Raw genomic sequence first — 18075 nt, 5'->3', positions numbered from 1 at the left:
TGATTGAATAAATGTGGAGTGATAAAAGAAATTCTTCTCTATGTCTTCAAAGATTTAAACATTCACTAATGTCAGACAAGTTTTAAACTGAATTTGTCTCTGGTCCTAGACCCAAATGCCTAATGACAATATTTTGCCAGATTAAAGTATGAAGATTATGAAAAATTCAAAGCAGGGCAAATAATTTAACCCTACATTTTAATCCTATGCTATTTTCTGAAAACTTCAAAGTATTTTTCAGTTATTTGTTTCATTTTTATAACTTTTGTTAAATAAAATTCAAACTGTGATAAAATTGGCTGACAGTAGAGCATAAGCATTTATTGTCTTTTAACAGCCAAACTTTGCTGAATTTGGTAGCAGATGTTAAACATTTGCTATAAAACATATACCATAAAGCTAAGAGGAGTTTTATCACCATCAAATTAATTTTCCTCATGAATTCTTAATAATTTTCATTGTTGGGTTTTCTGATTTTAATTGTGTTAATCTAATCTAACACGAAAGTAGCTGTGCATTAACTCAACCCCAATACGGAAGACATCTTTTTTTCCCCTTGACAGGACCATCATCATGAACACTTGTTAATTCACCTACTTCTCTAATTGCTTCTGGGGAACTCAGTGGCTTTTGTGCCCAAGTGCTACCAGACACTCAAAACCTACTGAGAAATCACCATATCCAAACCACACTACCTGTGAATGAATCTCTGTACAGACACTGTTAATACCAACCAAAAAAGCAAATCTGACTGTGAAAATTGCCCTCAAGGGAATTTTCCATTAATGAATGTAGACTTCACTCTGTTCTCTCTAGATGACATTCTGAACTTAGAAAAAGTGAACAAATAAATTGAGGGCCACAAATCTTTGATTCAGCTTTTTTTCCTGGTATATGTATATGTGTTAAATATGACAGTATATACAGCGATTTAAACTCCAGAGGATCCTTTCTAAAGGAAAGGCAAATAGTTTTTCAGGTCATCCTCACTGATCGCAGATTACTAGCTCAAAAGATTACTCACTGTCTTCTGAAATGGGACTTCAATACCTTAATTCATCTAAGTGCTCTTTAAAAAATATTCCCAGCCTATTCAAGAAAAAGTTTTTGTTGAAGTCTCAGAGTAGTATTCGGTAGCACAGCAGATGTCTACAAGTTAAAAACAATCTGACTTTTTCTGGTCTGAGAGGCCTGGAAAGAGAAATATATCATTGTCATTTAAATTGGTTTGGAAATACTTGAGGTCTCTGCTTAGGTCAAGATGTATTTGATGCCCTCAAGATATGGCAAAGGCATGAGACTATGGGGGCCCCTGAGATCATTAGGGTAATTTCTTTGCTTTTTCTCTAATTTTCATTGATATAATAATAAAGCAATAAAGTGAATATGTGACGTGAAGTTACTAATTAATTGAGTTTACAAAGGTTCAATACTATGAATGCTATGTGTCATTTTGTTTGTAATGGGAAGTTACAAAAATGTACCTGTAAGTTTTCCCCATGTGAAGGCAAGAGAGATTTCTGGAAGAGCCCTACCTTACATACAAGGATTGCAGGGATTGGTGTTTAGGATAAATCTGAGGGCTAAATTTGAGATGAAGGAAGGATCATTCACACAGGAACACCACAAATCAGCTGAAATATTAACATAGATACAAGGAACAAATTAGTCTAACTGAAAATAGATACTATTTGGGGAAGAGAGGAGATATTGCCAAGCTAAACTCCCCAGAGCATAGATGGCAAATAACCTCTTGAAGGCCACAACCGGCACATTTCTTACTTATGGGAACAGCACTGTTCCTATGGATAGAGAGGCAGGTATAGGTTAGTCCTCCCTACTAATGTGTTTTTCTAAAGACTAGTTATTTCTGAACCTATAAAATCAAATCTAGGAAGTTGTATATAAGGAGACATCTTTGAACAGGAAAGGTTTGGAATCTCCACATTTCACATGAATAGCTCTGTAACAGATTGGTGTTTCAGTATCACATACAGAGAGAAGTAAGCACAATCCAGCAAACAGATTTCTGCTCTAGAAAGCACCAGAAAAGCATGTCTAGCTATACTCAGGAACTGACTGTATTGTTATCAAAATTCAACAAATAAATACGGTAACAGTAGGACAGACTATTTGCATACAATTCCTGATGATAAATTTCACATACCAGTGTCTCCTACTTAAAACAATTATTTTTTATTCTTTTATCATGTATTCCTAAAGTTGATATAGAACAAGGAAAGTAATTAAATGTCACATCAAAAATCAGTTTACATTCTGAGAGGGAAACGTGATATTATGGTCTAGTATTTTTCGCCCAGAAAGTCCTTAAAGCTCTCTGTAACTCAACCATCTTTTTTTTATGAGCAGCACCTGGGGTTGTTGCAGAACTAGTTGGCAAACTACAGCAGAATCAACACAAAAGTTGATATGTGAATGGACTGAGAAATTTGGAATATGGAGCTTGACTACCTGAGCTCTAAATCGGCAAGAATTTTTAGGATATGTCCCATAGAAATGTTTTAGGGATTTTTTTTTAAGGACAACTGCCAATTTTTTGCGTTATTAAAAAAATGCTAGTAAAAAAGCCATCATAGCAGCACTTTGCTCATAACATCCTGTTAAGATGTTCAAACCTTGTTCTGTAGGATGTGCTGCTTACATTATGTTTCACTCTGTCCTGAAGCTGGTTTGGAAGGGACCTTCAAAGATCATCTAGTCCAACTCCCCGGCCATGGGAGAGGACATCTGTCACTAGATCAGATTGCACATAGCCTGGATGTGAACACTTCCAACAGTGCAGCATCCACAACTTCTCTGGGCAATCTGTTGCAGTGTTTGACCGCCCTTATTGTCAAAAATTTCTTCCCAATGTCCAATCTAAATCTACATGTTTGCAGTTTAAAACTTTTGATCTGTCACTACAGAGGCTGGTAAGTCTTTCTCCAATCTTTCTCATAATTCATTCCCCTTAAACATTGATAGGCTGCAATAAGGTTTCCCTGGAACCTCCTCTTCTCTAGGCTGAACATGCCCAGCTCTTTCAGTCCGCCTTCACAGGAGACTCTGCCCCTCTGATTAAATTCATGGACCTCCTCTGGGCCTGCCTTAACAGACCCACATCTTTCCAGTGCTGGGGACCACAGAGCTGGATGCAGTACTACAGGTGGGGTCTCACAAGAGGAGAGCAGAGGAGCAGAATCACCTTCCTCAACCTGCTAGCCATGCTGCTTTAGATGCAGCCCAGGACACTGTTGGCTTTCTGGGCTGAAAACTCACACTGTTGGCTCAAGTCAAATTTTTCATTCACCAAAATGAAAGGATAAATTATATGTGTTTGAATTGTAAATAAATTTATTACTTGCTTAATGTGTGCTCCATGATTTTGTGATGTCAAAATCTACTCTGGATTAGAAGCATATAAAGCATATAAAAGCATTCTTTTATACCTTTGACACAGCCATATACTATACATTGGCTATTCTTTTCACATTACCAAAACTAGTATCTTCCTTGATTTTGACAGAAATGCTTATACTGAGCTATTAATTTATCTCAAACATCTTGCATTGTTATCTTTGGATTTGCAGGAAGACAAAATTCATACTGTTTTCCTGGGTTAGACCATTCTTTAAGATTAAAGCACATTTACATTTGTATTATTTCTTCTTTGCCTGCTTTGTTTTTAAACTCTAGTCTGATTCAGAAAGGAAAGTAAACTTGCTTTCTAATCCACAACCATCTCATCCACAGTGAGATACAAGAGCCTAAAGAGCCAAAAATCCTTTATCCTCAGAACAGCAAAATGGCAGTTGTACTATAAAAACATGTAAACTGAAGGAACTAAGGGCCAAGTTATTCACACTGAATTTTAGGTAAAGTAAGTGTGACATTCTAGATGAGTCCATCCAGTAGCTTGCTAAAAGGGCTCTTGCTGAAAAAGGAAGATGCTTCTCCTCTTTCTCTCCATTTTCCCTGGAAGCTGGTTAGGAAAAAGGAGGTAAGGGAGAGAAGAATGCTCTGCCTCCCATTTTGCAGTATAAAAAGCCGCAAGATCCACTGAAGCTGTGGAATATAACTTCATGCTGGTCTAAGGTAGGGATTTGATTATCCTGCAGTCTCTCTTTCATTATCCCAAACAAGTAACTCAGCCCTTAGGGGTCAGGTGTTCCTTTGGATATTGAACACACTATTGTAACATAAAATCAGGTTGGTGTTCTCAGGGTTACTGCAATGTACTCCTCATGAAACAGTGTTATAAAGAAACTTCCATGGGTGGGTAGGGAAAGAGAATGATTTAAAAATAGAAGTGTGTATACACAGCCAAAAGAAAGCAAAACCAAAAAGAGAACATTCAAACCAGTAAAAAATACCCCAAATACACTAACTGAAATAAATACACAAATACTCCCTTGTCCCCCAATAGTAACATTGAAAAATAATTGTAGGAAAGCATAATAAAGATTCAGTATCAGTTTTTCTTAATCAGCACCTTAAATTGAAATATAAATGGCTTCTTTTACAATGAAGTAGCAAGGAAAAAAGCTGAAGAGCAAAATTATCACTTTACCAGACTGCCTTTCACTAGTCACAGCATCATTCTCTAGTGCTTTCCCTAGCCTTAAAAATTTCATTATTTATCTCATTATTATACAAAAAGCAATAAAAAGCTTTCTTTAATCCAATATAAACAACTATTTTTCAGAAGAATAATGATCTTCAGTAGTATTACCAGCCTGCCTATTATAGAGTGTGATTGTTTTAGCAGTTAAATATACCACTGAAAAATTCCCAGCCATAGTCAATAAAAAGTGAGTTCTACCAACCTCATCAATAAGAGCTTATTACCACCTGGAATCTGAGCCTTGTGAGTCAGCAGTGTGAAATTTCTGCATGGAAATTCACTAATAGGAACTAGTCTGTTGATGAACAATACAGAATCAATATTGTCACGAGCTTTATTGTATGATTACTATTTTCACTCAGAATTAGTTCTCCTTTTTTTAAACAGTGTGGTCTCAAAACAATTCACATACATTTCAAAAGAAGCATGAAAAACTTTCATGTTTCTCTCCAATAAACAGCAAGTATTATTTTAAAAGAATCTCTAGGATTTTCAGTATCATCACTGAAACTGAAATGCATGTGGTCAGTTTTAGTTCTTTTACTACAGCTAATTGATATGCAGCTATGAAGAAATGGTAAAAGGTTGGAAGACACTTCCTAAGTCATCACAGAAACTGTTCATATCATTATAGTTCATATGGTGGTGAAGATATTTAATTATGCTTAAAAAAAATACCTTAACCCCCAAGACCAGAAGAAAACCTGAGTCCCTGAGTCCATGTGCACATTCTAACCATTTCCAGCCTCCAACATGGATCAAGACCTGGCTTATCTTCCCCCCTTTCCAATTCCCATGCCAGCTGAATTAAAGTCCTAATGCTTTACAATAGATCCAGAGCTGGATTAGTGAGTGACTGGCAACAAAGTTATATCTCTGTAGGTAAATCTGAACATCATTTCTGTGCCTTGGGTTTTCTTCTGGGAAACAGATTAATGAGTTTCCCCTATCTTAAAAAGACTGTGAAAATGCTTATTTGAGAATCCCTTATACACTCTAGCAAAGTACTGACACAGAAAAGATGAGAGATGTCAAAGAAAACTGTCTTCAAAACAGAAGTTCAATGGCATGTGTTAAATAAAACATGAGAATTCATATTTAACAATGAGGAATACACCTACCATTGAGAAGCTGCTGATTAAGAAGGCACTCTGTGATGAGGAGACAGGCTTCCAACAGGAAAAGAAATGGCATGTAAACATATGCTTAAAAAACTACTATAAGACACAAGCACAGGAAGATTGATTTTTTCTTTGTGTACTTGACTTCATAGCCTTACAATGTTCACTTGTGCCTTCTGCATGTTTGTACGAATTTATGGGCTGTATCAGATATGTTCAGGTACTGGGTAATACACTATAAAACTATCTGGAGGTACAAGGAAAATGTGTGGATCAGAAGGTTTAAACACCCAAATTAAAAATCCTTGACATTTTTAGTTTCTCTGCTCCTTGGTTTCATGTTTAGCCTTCTTTCATGGAGATGCAACTTCTACCAGCAACATCTTTCACCTCCCAGCTCAGTTGCACCATGATTACAAGCTCTATAAATACCTACACACAGATATGCTTTCAGTGTCCAACTATGGAAGAAAAAGTATGGCAAAATCATGTTCCTAAGTCAGTACTGAAGGTTAAAGTTTGTCAAAAGGGACACTTCTCCCACAGCAAGCTAAGTCTTATCACCCTGATCTCTTGTTCTGGGTGATTGACTCATTAAATTCCTGTAGTTTCCCTGGAACAGGGCAAATGTAATTTCTCTTACCAGCTTCACAGTATCTGTGCTAAAAAGGTTGCTATGCAGAGGCACTCCACGAGCAAAATCTTTAGCAGCTTCCTTTAAACTGTTTTTCCAATCTGTATTTTGGAGATTATCCACAATTTACATAAAGTTAGCCCTGTTCTGTTTCCTAGTTTCAACCTTTATCAAGTATACATAGAAATCACTGTACTCCTGTAGGTCAGTTTTGGCTTAAATCTTTGCTGTGTTCTTAATCCCATTGATAATGGCTTTCCCCAGCCACCTTTAGCAATGAGCAAAATCCAGCCATACCATTTATACGTAAAATTCAGAGGCAAAGGTTAAAGAAAAGGTTGGTAGCACATTTCATTAGAAAACTTCCTATACTCATTGCTTGGAGAGTCCTAGGGATTCTCTCTCATCTCTAGTTTATCTAAAATAAGCTTTGAGCTTTCTCTTACTAATGGAAATTAGCTTGTCTCAAGAACAATGTTATTTTTTTTCACTGATTACACAATGTTAGATGTCATTTCACTGGTTTGTATTAGACCAAATTTTAAGAGTTTCATAACTAATAGAAAGCTTTTAAAATTTTGAAAGTTACATGATTACATTTTTGTAAAGTAAAATGTACTATGCAATGACACATTTTGTGCTGAGAATTTAATTCCTGCAATATTAGATGCAAATGAAATCTGTTCAGCAGCTGGTAGAAAATTTTGAACAACACAGCACTACTATGACAAGCTGCATTACACTGAATTTTTCCATCACGGAGTATGCTTTACTAAGGCATTATTTAAACTTGACTAATTAAAAAAATGCTATAGAAATGGCTGCTTAAGATGTGCCTTGTAATCTTGTAAATAATGTTCTGAGAAGGAGTTTTGCTGTGTACAAGGATGTAATATAGAAAAGGTAAACTGTACTTAAGGAGGATTAGGTAGCTCAGGAGGCTTATAGCAGAAATGGGAGTCTTTCATCACTTAGTCACCTCTTAAATTTGGTCCCATTCCGTAGTGAGTGAAAGTCATTGCTGCTTAGTGACATATGAAATGGGTTTGGGTTTTAGAACAGATCGTAACTGGAAAGCATCCACATCATAAAAGGCAGAACCACAAATGTCTTTAATCTGCACCCATACTGACAATTTTCACAGATCTGACTTAAAGAATGAATGTGCTTGAACAGCTTAACTACTGTCTTAGCCAAAGAAAGAGTCTCTTATGTTAGGATAAGAGCAGAATGGCAGAAAAGGGTGGGAAAATTCTGTCCTAGTCACAGAGTACCTGTATTGGCTGAATACGTTCTTCCTCAGAGATGAATATCTTTCATGATAACAAAACCAGTTTAATATTAAACCTTATAGATTTGAGATGTATACCATGATAAATTCATAAAAACAAGGTCAAGGAATGTACCATCAGCATCATGCACCACTCTCCAGATTTTTAACTCTAAGTTTTCAGGCTCAGCCAACTTTATGTCACATTCAAAACAGTTGGATAAGATCAATGCTTATCTGCCACTTCTGATCATGTGGCATTACATTCTGCTTTGCTTATCTTTGAAATTGATGTTGCACTGTTACAAATGACTACATCAGGTGAAAAGCTATGATAAATTAGGCTTATCTCTCTCTACATGATTTTTTCCTGAAAAAACCCCAGACTTAAGGATAGCTCATTCATTTTTTTTTTCTGCAAAGCATTAGGAATTTAATCTTTTCCCCATTCATATTTTTGTTAATGCTTATTTTGATTTTTAGCATAATTCAGAATTCTCAGAAGATTTGTGGTACGTTTTTTAGATTGCTCCTAATAAAATAGGATTCTAAATAGAGAGTCAAAGCATACCAACACGGTAAAGTTGTAAGAATTCAAAATAACAACCACTAACAATTATATATAAAAGAAGATTATTGATTTCAGATGAAACTTACCAATACTATGCTGTTTTCCAGAAGGTTACTGTTCAATATAGGAAAGAACATTAAAAAAAACCCAAAAAACAACAAACCCAACATCTAAGAATCCAAGTTCAGGCCAGAGTAACTTGAAATAAATACTAACATTAAATTTTAATTATTTTGAAATTAAAAATAATAATTTAACTTTGAGAGCTTAAAGGCTTATAAGTTTAAAATAATTACTTTAAAATGAGAGAGAAAATACTTCTTTTTGTTTTGTGAATGTTTTAGGCTATGATACCTTCAACAGAGCAGGAATTTTACTAAAAGTCTTGTGGGCATAATTCAGTTTTCTGTCTCCTAAATATTTTACAATTTTCCAAAGTAGCTTTTGTTTTGTTTCTGAAAGCATTCTTTCCATCTATTAATAAAGCAGTTGTACATCTATTACTAAAACAGAGAAAAAAGCCACAGGGGTCAATAAAAAGAATTTATGTAAAATTGGAATAGTTTCTACTTAAGACCCTTGATTCACGTCACTCCAGAGTAGAATAGAAGTTCAGTGCAGAGGACTCAAGTTCATATACATTGCATATTAACTATTTAAACATGAACAAATTCATCAGATAAAAGACACGTAAGCATTTAGTTTTTTAACTAAATAGGCTGTATAGGGATTAAGAGCCACAGCACATATTATTGGTATAATCTCTTTAACCACACTGGGAAATCTTATTATGGAACAAATAAATTAGATGTTTTTCACAAAGGTCTGGAGCTGACTTGGTAGAGCTTCTGTCCTTCTCTTCCTCTTTGAAAGCACTATGTGAAGATATGTTTCTATAGACAATCCTTCATCATGATAACAGTGGAATCAAAGAAAAACAGTGTGAAAAGTGGTCTGACTTTCAGTTAGTCCTACTAGATTGTACCCCAGCTGGCCTTCCTCAGTGAACTATACTTTGTCTGCCTTGCTGTATTTCATTATAGGCCACATCCCCCCAGAGAGCTTGTGTAGCACAGCATCACAAATGCTTTGACAAGTCATAAATATTCCTCGTGTAAGGTTCAATTACTTCAGATAACTAAGGTTTTAATTACATAACTACTTCTGGTTGAAAAAAAGTTAGGCATTATATTTCCTTGTAAGGAAAATCTACTTAAAATGTCATTAGTGTTCTCAAAATTTGTCAATCACTATAGAAACAGAGAATCATGAAATGGTTTGGGTTGGAAGGGACCTTCAAAAATCAGCTAGTCCAACTTCCCTGCCAAATCTCTCACTAGGTCAGGTTGCTCAGAGCCCTGTCCAACCTGACCGTGAACACTGCCAGCAACGGAGCATTCACAGCTTTACTGGGAAACTTGTGTCAGTGCTTCACCACCCTCACAGTAAAGAATTTCTTCCTAATAGCTAATCTAAACCTGCCCTCTTTCAGTTTAAAACTATCCCTTGTCCTCTCGTAGTGGGTTGACCCTGGCCACATACCAGGTACCCACTACAGCTACCCTCTCACTCTCCCTCTGCAACTGGACAGAGGAGGGAGAAAAAAAAAACATCTAAGGATTCATGAGTAGAGATAACAGCTGGGAGAGGTCAGTTACTGATTACTTTCACAGGCAAAACAGACTCAAAGTGGGGATAGTACTTAAATTTATTACTAACAGGATAAGAGACAAAGAGTGAGAAATGAAACAGCCTTAAAAACAGCCTTCCCCCCCACCCTCCTTCCTTCCATGTTGTCCCTCCTCCCCCCAAGCTGTGCAGGGGGATGGGGAATGGGGGTTACAGTCAGTTGTTGTTTCTGCTGCTGCTCAGAGAGAGGAGTCCTTCCTCTGCTCCCGTGGGGTCCCTCTCATAGGAGACAGTCCTTGATGGACCTCTCCAGTGTGAGTCCATCCCTCGGGCAGCAGTTCTTCCCAAACTGTTGTCCTGTGGGTCACTCCTCCATGGGGTGCAGTCCTTTGTGAATGAGCTGTACCGGCGTGGGTCCCCCACAGGGGCCACAAGTCCTACCTGGGAAAAACCTGCTCCAGCGTGGGCTTCCCTCTCTATGGGCTGCAGGTCTCCGGCAGGACCCTGCTCCATCTTGGGCCTCCCATGGCGTCACAGCCTCCTTCATGCATCCACCAGCTCCAGCATGGGCTCCTCCATGGGCTGCAGGTGAGTCTCTGCACCCCGATGGTCCTCCATGGGCTGCAGGGGCACAGCTGCTCCACCATGGTCTGCACCATGGGCTGCAGGGGCCTCAGCTCCGGTGCCTGGAGCACCTCCTGCCCCTCCTTTTGCACTGACCTTGGTGTCTACATTGTTATTCCCATGTTCTCACTCTGCTCTTCCCTGGCTGGAATTCCTTCTGAGCCACAACCTTCCGTTCTTAAATATGTTATCACAGAGGCATTAATATTACTCCTAATTGGCTCAGCCTTAGCCAGCTGCAAGAAGTCTGTCCTGGAGCCAGCTGGCATTGTCTCCATGGGACAGAGGAAGCCTCTAGCAGCTTCTAACAGAAGCCACCCCCGTAGCCCCCCCAGCTACCAAAACCCAGCCACAGAAACCTACTACACCTGTCAATACAGGCCTTAGGCAGTAAGTCCCTCTTAATTAATATACCTTAATAAGATACTCAGTCTTCTCCAGACTGAATGGAGCCCCAGTCCTAGATCTCTCAGCCTTTTCTCTTAGGAAAAAATGCTCTAGTCTCTCTTGTAACCCTTTGCTGGACACTGTCCAGTAGCTCCATATCCCTCTTGTATGGTGGATATACCAAGCTACACTCTTCATATATAACTCTTACAAAATCTTTTAAGATATTTCAAATACAAGTTGCATGTAAGATGCTTTGGGATTTATTTCCTCACCTTTTCTTCTAATTAACCAACATGAGATGATTGTTGCATCTTCTTGGCAGAACTTGATCCTAAGACAGGTCAAAAGATCGTGGCAGAGAGGCACTTAAGTTTTTTCAGCTTTCAGGACATTCACATAATAAAGATCTCCAGACAAAGCTCTCACTTGACAGTCTGTTCCAGACTACAGTTTCTGAGACCTTTATACATATAAGCCTTTCAGTTGTGATTGTTGTACAAAGGAGGAAGACCTCATATGTAGTTCTGCTACAGAATAATAAACAGCCATTTGCAAAAGTGGTGTTGGATTACTGTGCCTTCACACAGCTTTCATGCAAGTCTACAGGGGGCTCCAAAACTCTTTGCAGTGATCTGTTTTGGATTAAATTACTGTAATGAAATTTACATCAAAAACAATTTCTGAATGTATCCATCTCTTCCTATACTCAATCAGGAATGAAGGAACGAAAGAAGGGAAGAAGAGAGGAAGGAAGAAGAGGATAATATTGAATTCATTGATTCATTCATCATTTCTTTTTCCATTTTTAGACAGTAAGATTATTTCATCTGCTCTCATATGAATTATAATTAATAGCATTAATAAGGTGCTTAGCCTACATTGAAAGAAAATTAATATTATTAGCCAGAGAATAATTCTCTAAGGCATGTCACATGCAGTGACATTATAACTGTGAATGCTTTCAACATTGAATTCTGCTATGCACTTATCAGTATGCAAAAGCAGCAGACATATGTGGTCCCAGAGCTTATCCAGAGGCTTTGTATTTTTGATTTTTGACATGGATTGTAATCATACTCTTCAGCAGTGGTTTAACAAGTCACAAACATGAAATATTCAAATAAGTATTTTATTCATGTGTTTTTCTCCTTCTAGAATGGAGATTGTTTTACAATTGAATTATTGTCCAATTTGGTATTGATTCTCAATAAAAAACAAAACAAATGAAAATGGAATTGTATTTAGAATTCTCAGTCTGGAGTGGACTTCTCCATCTTGCTAGAAAGGCTGTTGCTTTTTCACGATGGTTCAATCTTGATATATATATATATATCTTCAATCTTTTTCATCACTGGTACCTAACAGTCCTAATTCGTACTTCTACTTGCAACTTTGGAGGCTTTTTTGGTTTGTTTTTTTTTGTTTGTTTGTTTGTTTTAGTCATCCACAAGGGTTTTCCACAACATTTTCCAGTGAGCAGAAAACATATTGTAAGTTTCTTTTATAACTGAGTTAAAGTTGTGGGTTTTTTCCTACCTGAGGTCAAAGGTTTCTGATGTTGTACTATAATGTAGTTTTCCATACACTCATTTTTATTGCATATGCTGGGTTGTCTTCACTTAGAAAGTTTTGTAGTATATTGTTATACCTGGGTTATTTTGTTCTTATTGCTTTTGCAAGCTACATTCTTCTATGCATAAATACTAATTTCTGCCTACTGAATGATAAAACCACTTTTTCTGGAAAGATTACAGTTTTCACTTTTTCAACTTTTCTAGAAAATTTTGTTTGACTTTTCTACTGTAGCATCTTCAGAGGCATTCCAAGAAAATACTGGTTATTGACATCAGCAGTACAGTGAATGAATCTACTTTGTCTGACTTACTTGATACATTAGGACTGGAATTTTCAGTGGAGGTTAATAAAAATAAGTACTTCAATTGAAAAAAAAGAAGCTATATTATTCCTTCAGACTCCTTCAGAAATGACAGTCGTAACTTTTTTTCATCAAGCTAATAATGCAGGAGAGGAACTAAACGCATTTTCTACTTCCTGGAGAAACTATGCCATATTTCATCATAGGAACCTTACAAGACAGAAGCAAAACCAAGTAGCCAGACCTCCAGCAGAAATAAAATTTGATGCTTGTATTCTAGTAAATGACAGTCAAGGATCTGTTTCCTGATTAAGCTAACTCCACTGTCCCTGATGCTTTCGTAATGAACTCTAAAGGACAGTACATGAGGAAACTCATGTATCTCCTCCAAGTTTGTTCAAAATTCCTGTATTACCACCACTAAATTTGTATCTCTGATTTATCCCAAGCTTTTTAAATAGTATGCTTCTCTCCTACAGAAGTTTGACACATCTTCTAAGAGCCTGTGGTCATTCTGGAAAAGAGCAGTGGGTTTTAATGTTACCACCTCTACATCACTAAATAGCCTGAAACAGCATCATGTCAGCTGCCCTGCTTTCCAGCTTGCTGTTTAAACAGTGGAGAAACTCTCTGGGGCACCAAGGAGGCAGAAAAATGTAATGGCAGCAGCAAATGACCAAATAGGCTTGGATAAGACAAATATCTCACAACAGAAAAAGAAATAGTAAAATCAAATGCAGGCAGTAAAAACAGCTAACGCTCAGTAGCTTACTACAATGTGAATGCCAATAAAAATGACAACACATGCATACTTTTATCTAATACAAGTACTCAACTGACCGAATGCTGGTGGCCACTGAAAAAAGTGATAAAGTTTCAGGGTTGATACAACTGGAATGAAAGCTGCTCTCTCTTTACAAAACCTGAATTACAAAAGAGTATTATTCTGTTATCTCCTACACTGAAAACCCTTCCTCAGCACATCACAGTTTCCCACAAAGGTTTTCCCCATTTTTGTAAATAATGCAGTCAATACCTTACAAATCACTAAATGTGCTGTGCTGCCTTTTGCCCATTGCTTCTGAAACTAGACTTCTTGATGGAAAATACCCAAAGAAATACGTATGTTTAACTGCACATACCGGCATAATTTATGTAGGCACCAAAACTAAATATCCGTTCATAGAAACTTAATAAGGAAGCGACATTTTCCTGAAGAAAGCTGATTTGCTCTGGCTTGCACTGAGAACAGAATCAACTTGGGGTACACAGGAAGAAGGACTGTAAACTCATCTTTAACCCTTATAATACTGATATTCTACAATATGATTATTTACAAATATGAACTGTTACTTGTTTACACAGGCGATTATTTCTGGAATCAAAGAAACACTTCAATATATCTAGAGATATAGGAAACCTCTTGAAAAATATAAGGCTCTTCAACCTCAGAGAAGCTCTGAAGGGCAAATTGTTTGGTTTGACTGTTCTACATAAACAGAAATGGACCTCATATTAGTGATTTCGATAATTCAGAGAACTCACTAAAATAATTAGCAAATTAGTTTTGCCAACAGTGAACAATATAGCCACTTCATTTGAAAATAATTTTATATAGATACCATGTGGTCACTTTTTGAATTAATATATTGTTTTATAAGGATAACCTGAACAGGTCAGATGGCACCCAGGAGCTCAGGGCATTGGATTTAACTACTCAGCTTTAAAAGTCCACAGTTACGTGACCACATCTCTGCTAAAGTCCATGCTCTATAGACTACCTTTATAGTTAAAGATGCGAATAGGACATAATAATTTTGGCCATAAAATAGATACTACAAGAGCTCAGATTATTGTGCTTTTTAAATGACTGTTTCTTTCCCCTAAGTATAAAGGACAAGTATGACAGATATACTGTAGACATCCAAATTGCTGGTCAGAATTTAGTGAACATGAACACAAGTCTTCCATGAATTCCATTGATTGCTGTTAGAAGCACACGTAACATACCTACACTCCAGTCCATTTCCTCCACTGCATCACCATATAAGCCATGCTTGCTCTTTCCTCTGAAATCTTCTGAAGCATACAGAGCAGTGTGGACATGAAGATAAGACAAGACAAGAAGAAATGGTGCATCAGTGTTCCTGGAAAACAAACCAAACCAAACCCACAACTCCTTAGTATATTTTAGAACAAAATGACTACAAAGAAATCTTTTGACAGTAGAGTTAAAAAAAAGACTCTCCCTCTTCCCTGGCCTCCCTTCAAAACAAACCAACTAACCAACCAACAAACCAAAAAAACCCCCCACCAAAACAAAAAAGAGAAAAAGGAATACTGTAATTGATTACAGAGTAATCCAGAACAAACACACACCCAGTGAAAATGCCATTCTTATACTGAATTGAAAGCAAAAATAAATTACTTAATTCACCTAATTACTAGTTACTATATATATCGAAAGAGGACTTGTTTAAAGCCAAGAATCTAGCAGTTTCTAGAGAAAAACCACCTCTCTTCATTTTACAAGTATATATTTAAAAGCCTGAATACAATTACTGTTCAAAAACATACCCTCAGAACTACATATCTACATGAAACACAATTACCTTCCTCACAAAGTCATGTGGAAGCTGATCTACTAGACTATTATGAGGACCTGGGTCTTTATCCTGGACTAAGGTATATGACCAACTCTCATTTGAAGCTCTGTGTGTGTATGCATGTGATCAGAACCTCGAAGTACATACTGATATTAAAGATTTTTCTCCTCAAAGTAATGAACAGTCTCCTCTGTCTTCAGTGTATTTCCTGAACAGATGCATTAGAAAAAGCGCAATAAATAGACTCTGTAAATTTTGCTGTTCATGTGATCTGTCAACATGATATTTATGATTAGTTCTAGCAGGCTGTGAAAGCACAGCTTAAGCAAGTACTTCTCCTTATGCATTATTTATAAAACTTTACTTAAAACTGTGCCGTACTAACCAAATTTACTGCTATATACTCTTCCAGCATTTGCAGTACATTATGCATATTGTAAATATCAGCTGAATCACAAAAGCACTACCCACAGAACTTGTCTGGATCTCACCTTAAAGCACACAGCTAATTGCAGTCTATTTTTAGTTTTATTTACCATATTTTCCCTTCCCAGTCTGGGGTGGATAATACCTGTGATTCATGTCAGCATCAAAGGGAGACTATATATTTCCTCAAGCAGTTGATTCATTCACCCTTTGAAGAGGGGAGGAACAATACAGACATGCTCATACAAACTGTTCCTTTAAAATTAACAAAATATCCTAACCTTTAGAACGTGTAAACAAAGTATTTTAGTAAAAGACATTAATCTGATATCAATACTTTCATCTTAAAGAAAAATAATTAATTTTAATGTAGTATATTTATGATGCATTTTTCCTCTCTCCTTGGTTGGATATGTTTTTGCAAAAGTGGCATGTTTTTTTACTGGCATATACAGCAGCACATAAACTCAAAATGGGAACATTTTATCCGCATTACTCCCTTGATAACTGTGTTTTTGACGGGGATTTTTTCTTTATAAATAAATCCTCTTTCTTCAAAAAAAAAACTACAACATTTTCTTCTGTAAAATGGATACAAAATTATTTTATTTCTCTTACAAATATTTGTGCATGTATCCTGTATTAGCTTACTATTGTGAAGTACAGATTAAAAAAATAATATTTTTTATAAAAGATACAATTTTAACAAAGTTGGTTATTGCTATTTGAAAGGTCATACATGTGAGAACTTTTCATTTTTGTAGCAACAAATAACACGGGACTTCCGAGTCAATTAAAATGCTTGAAAATATCACCACTTCAAGAAAAAAAAAGATGCATACTTATAAGTAAAATATTTAATATACACATAAATATAACACTGACCTTCATTAGAGAATATTTCTGCAAGGCAGATAATTTTTGTTTTATAACTTTGTGTTTTTTACTTCCTTGGATTTTCATTTATGTTTTCCTTAAACACAGTTCACTGAATTGAGATTAATATACAAATACTAGGGTAAAACACCACAAAAATTTATTTTATACTTATTACAGTGCAGGGAAAATTTACTTTTCATGTAAACTGCCTTGTTCTAATGCCACAGAGATACCGCATTCTTCTAAATGTACACCTGCTTTGCTAAAAGTATCAAAAGCCTCCACTATAAATGTTATTTTCAAGACATAATAACTTGAGTTCTTTGAAGTTTTCTTTTTTGTTTGTTTGTTTTGTTAATAGAACTGACACAAAGATCTAACTTTCATGAAGCGTTATCGAATCAATGATTGATATAGAAGGCCACTACATCATTCTCTTCTTTCCAACTAAAATTGACAGGTTCTGATTGACAGCTTGCTGGCAGGTGAAGAAGTGTCTCACCTATTAATATCCTATAAAAGAACAGAGACAGCTATTTATCTCCTGCCAAAACTCTTTGAGGAGTATTATAACTGACTACCTCTACCACGACCTTGAAAATGGAATGAAAATACCAGCTAGGAGGCAGGAGAGAAATTTGACAACAACAGCTTAACTCCTGAACTTCAATAAACAGCTCCTTCAGAAATTATTCCCACTATCTTTTACACAGCGCAAACACAGGGAATCTCAGTTTCAAAAGATCTGAGATTTTTTTATCCTAACATGAATCACACAGTCTTTTCAATTTACGAGGTAGCCAGAGAGATTACATACATCTGACATAAGATATTCTTTAGTGTGTTTTTAATGGATCTTGAAAACATCTAAAAGCATCACATTGCTGGTGATTCCTCTGCATTGCAAAGTACTGGGTTCTTTTTTACTGTGAGGAGTCTTTATACTAATCAAAGATTCAGCTCAGGCTAGAGTTGTAAAACACAGCTTTAAAGTGGGTGAGGGAGCAATTAAAACTAATCTGACTTTGTGCTCCAAACACAAGTCTTTTAACTTTTTCCTGCAAATCTGCTCCAAATACAGCTCTCTGCTTTGAAAACTCCTCGGGCAATTTTGTTTGCTTTTCTGTGCACTGATGTGGTGCAGTTGACACACTGCAAGGAAGGGATACCACCCAGAGGGACCTGGACAGGCTTAAGAGTTTGGCCCATGAGAACTTAATGAAGTTCAACAAGGCCAAGTGCAAAGTCCTGCATCTGGTTGATGTCAATCCCAAGCACAAATACAGGCTGGGTGGAGAATGGATTGAGAGTAGACCCAAGGCGAAGGACTTGGCAATGTTGGTTGGCAAGAAGCTCCATATTAGCTGGCAATATGTCCTTGCAGCCAAGAAAGTCAACTGTATCCTGGGCTGCACCAAAAACAGC

General features: G+C 36.7%; 1 protein-coding gene across 8 annotated transcripts in view; it reads right to left on the bottom strand.

Annotated features, from left to right (window-relative positions):
- Window positions 1-18075, bottom strand: part of STS (steroid sulfatase) — a 105711-nt gene that overhangs the window by 46453 nt on the left and 41183 nt on the right. For all 8 annotated transcript variants that reach the window (XM_064646555.1, XM_064646554.1, XM_064646548.1 and 5 more), the window contains one exon: window positions 14750-14886. In XM_064646555.1, coding sequence (XP_064502625.1) covers window positions 14750-14886 — 137 coding nt within the window. The remainder of the gene's footprint in view (window positions 1-14749; window positions 14887-18075) is intronic.

This window comes from Pseudopipra pipra, chromosome 2 (assembly GCF_036250125.1).
Source record: "Pseudopipra pipra isolate bDixPip1 chromosome 2, bDixPip1.hap1, whole genome shotgun sequence".
Taxonomy (NCBI): domain Eukaryota; kingdom Metazoa; phylum Chordata; class Aves; order Passeriformes; family Pipridae; genus Pseudopipra; species Pseudopipra pipra.
The sequence above is the reverse complement of the archived record's forward strand: the minus strand, read 5'-3'. Positions and strand labels throughout refer to the sequence as shown.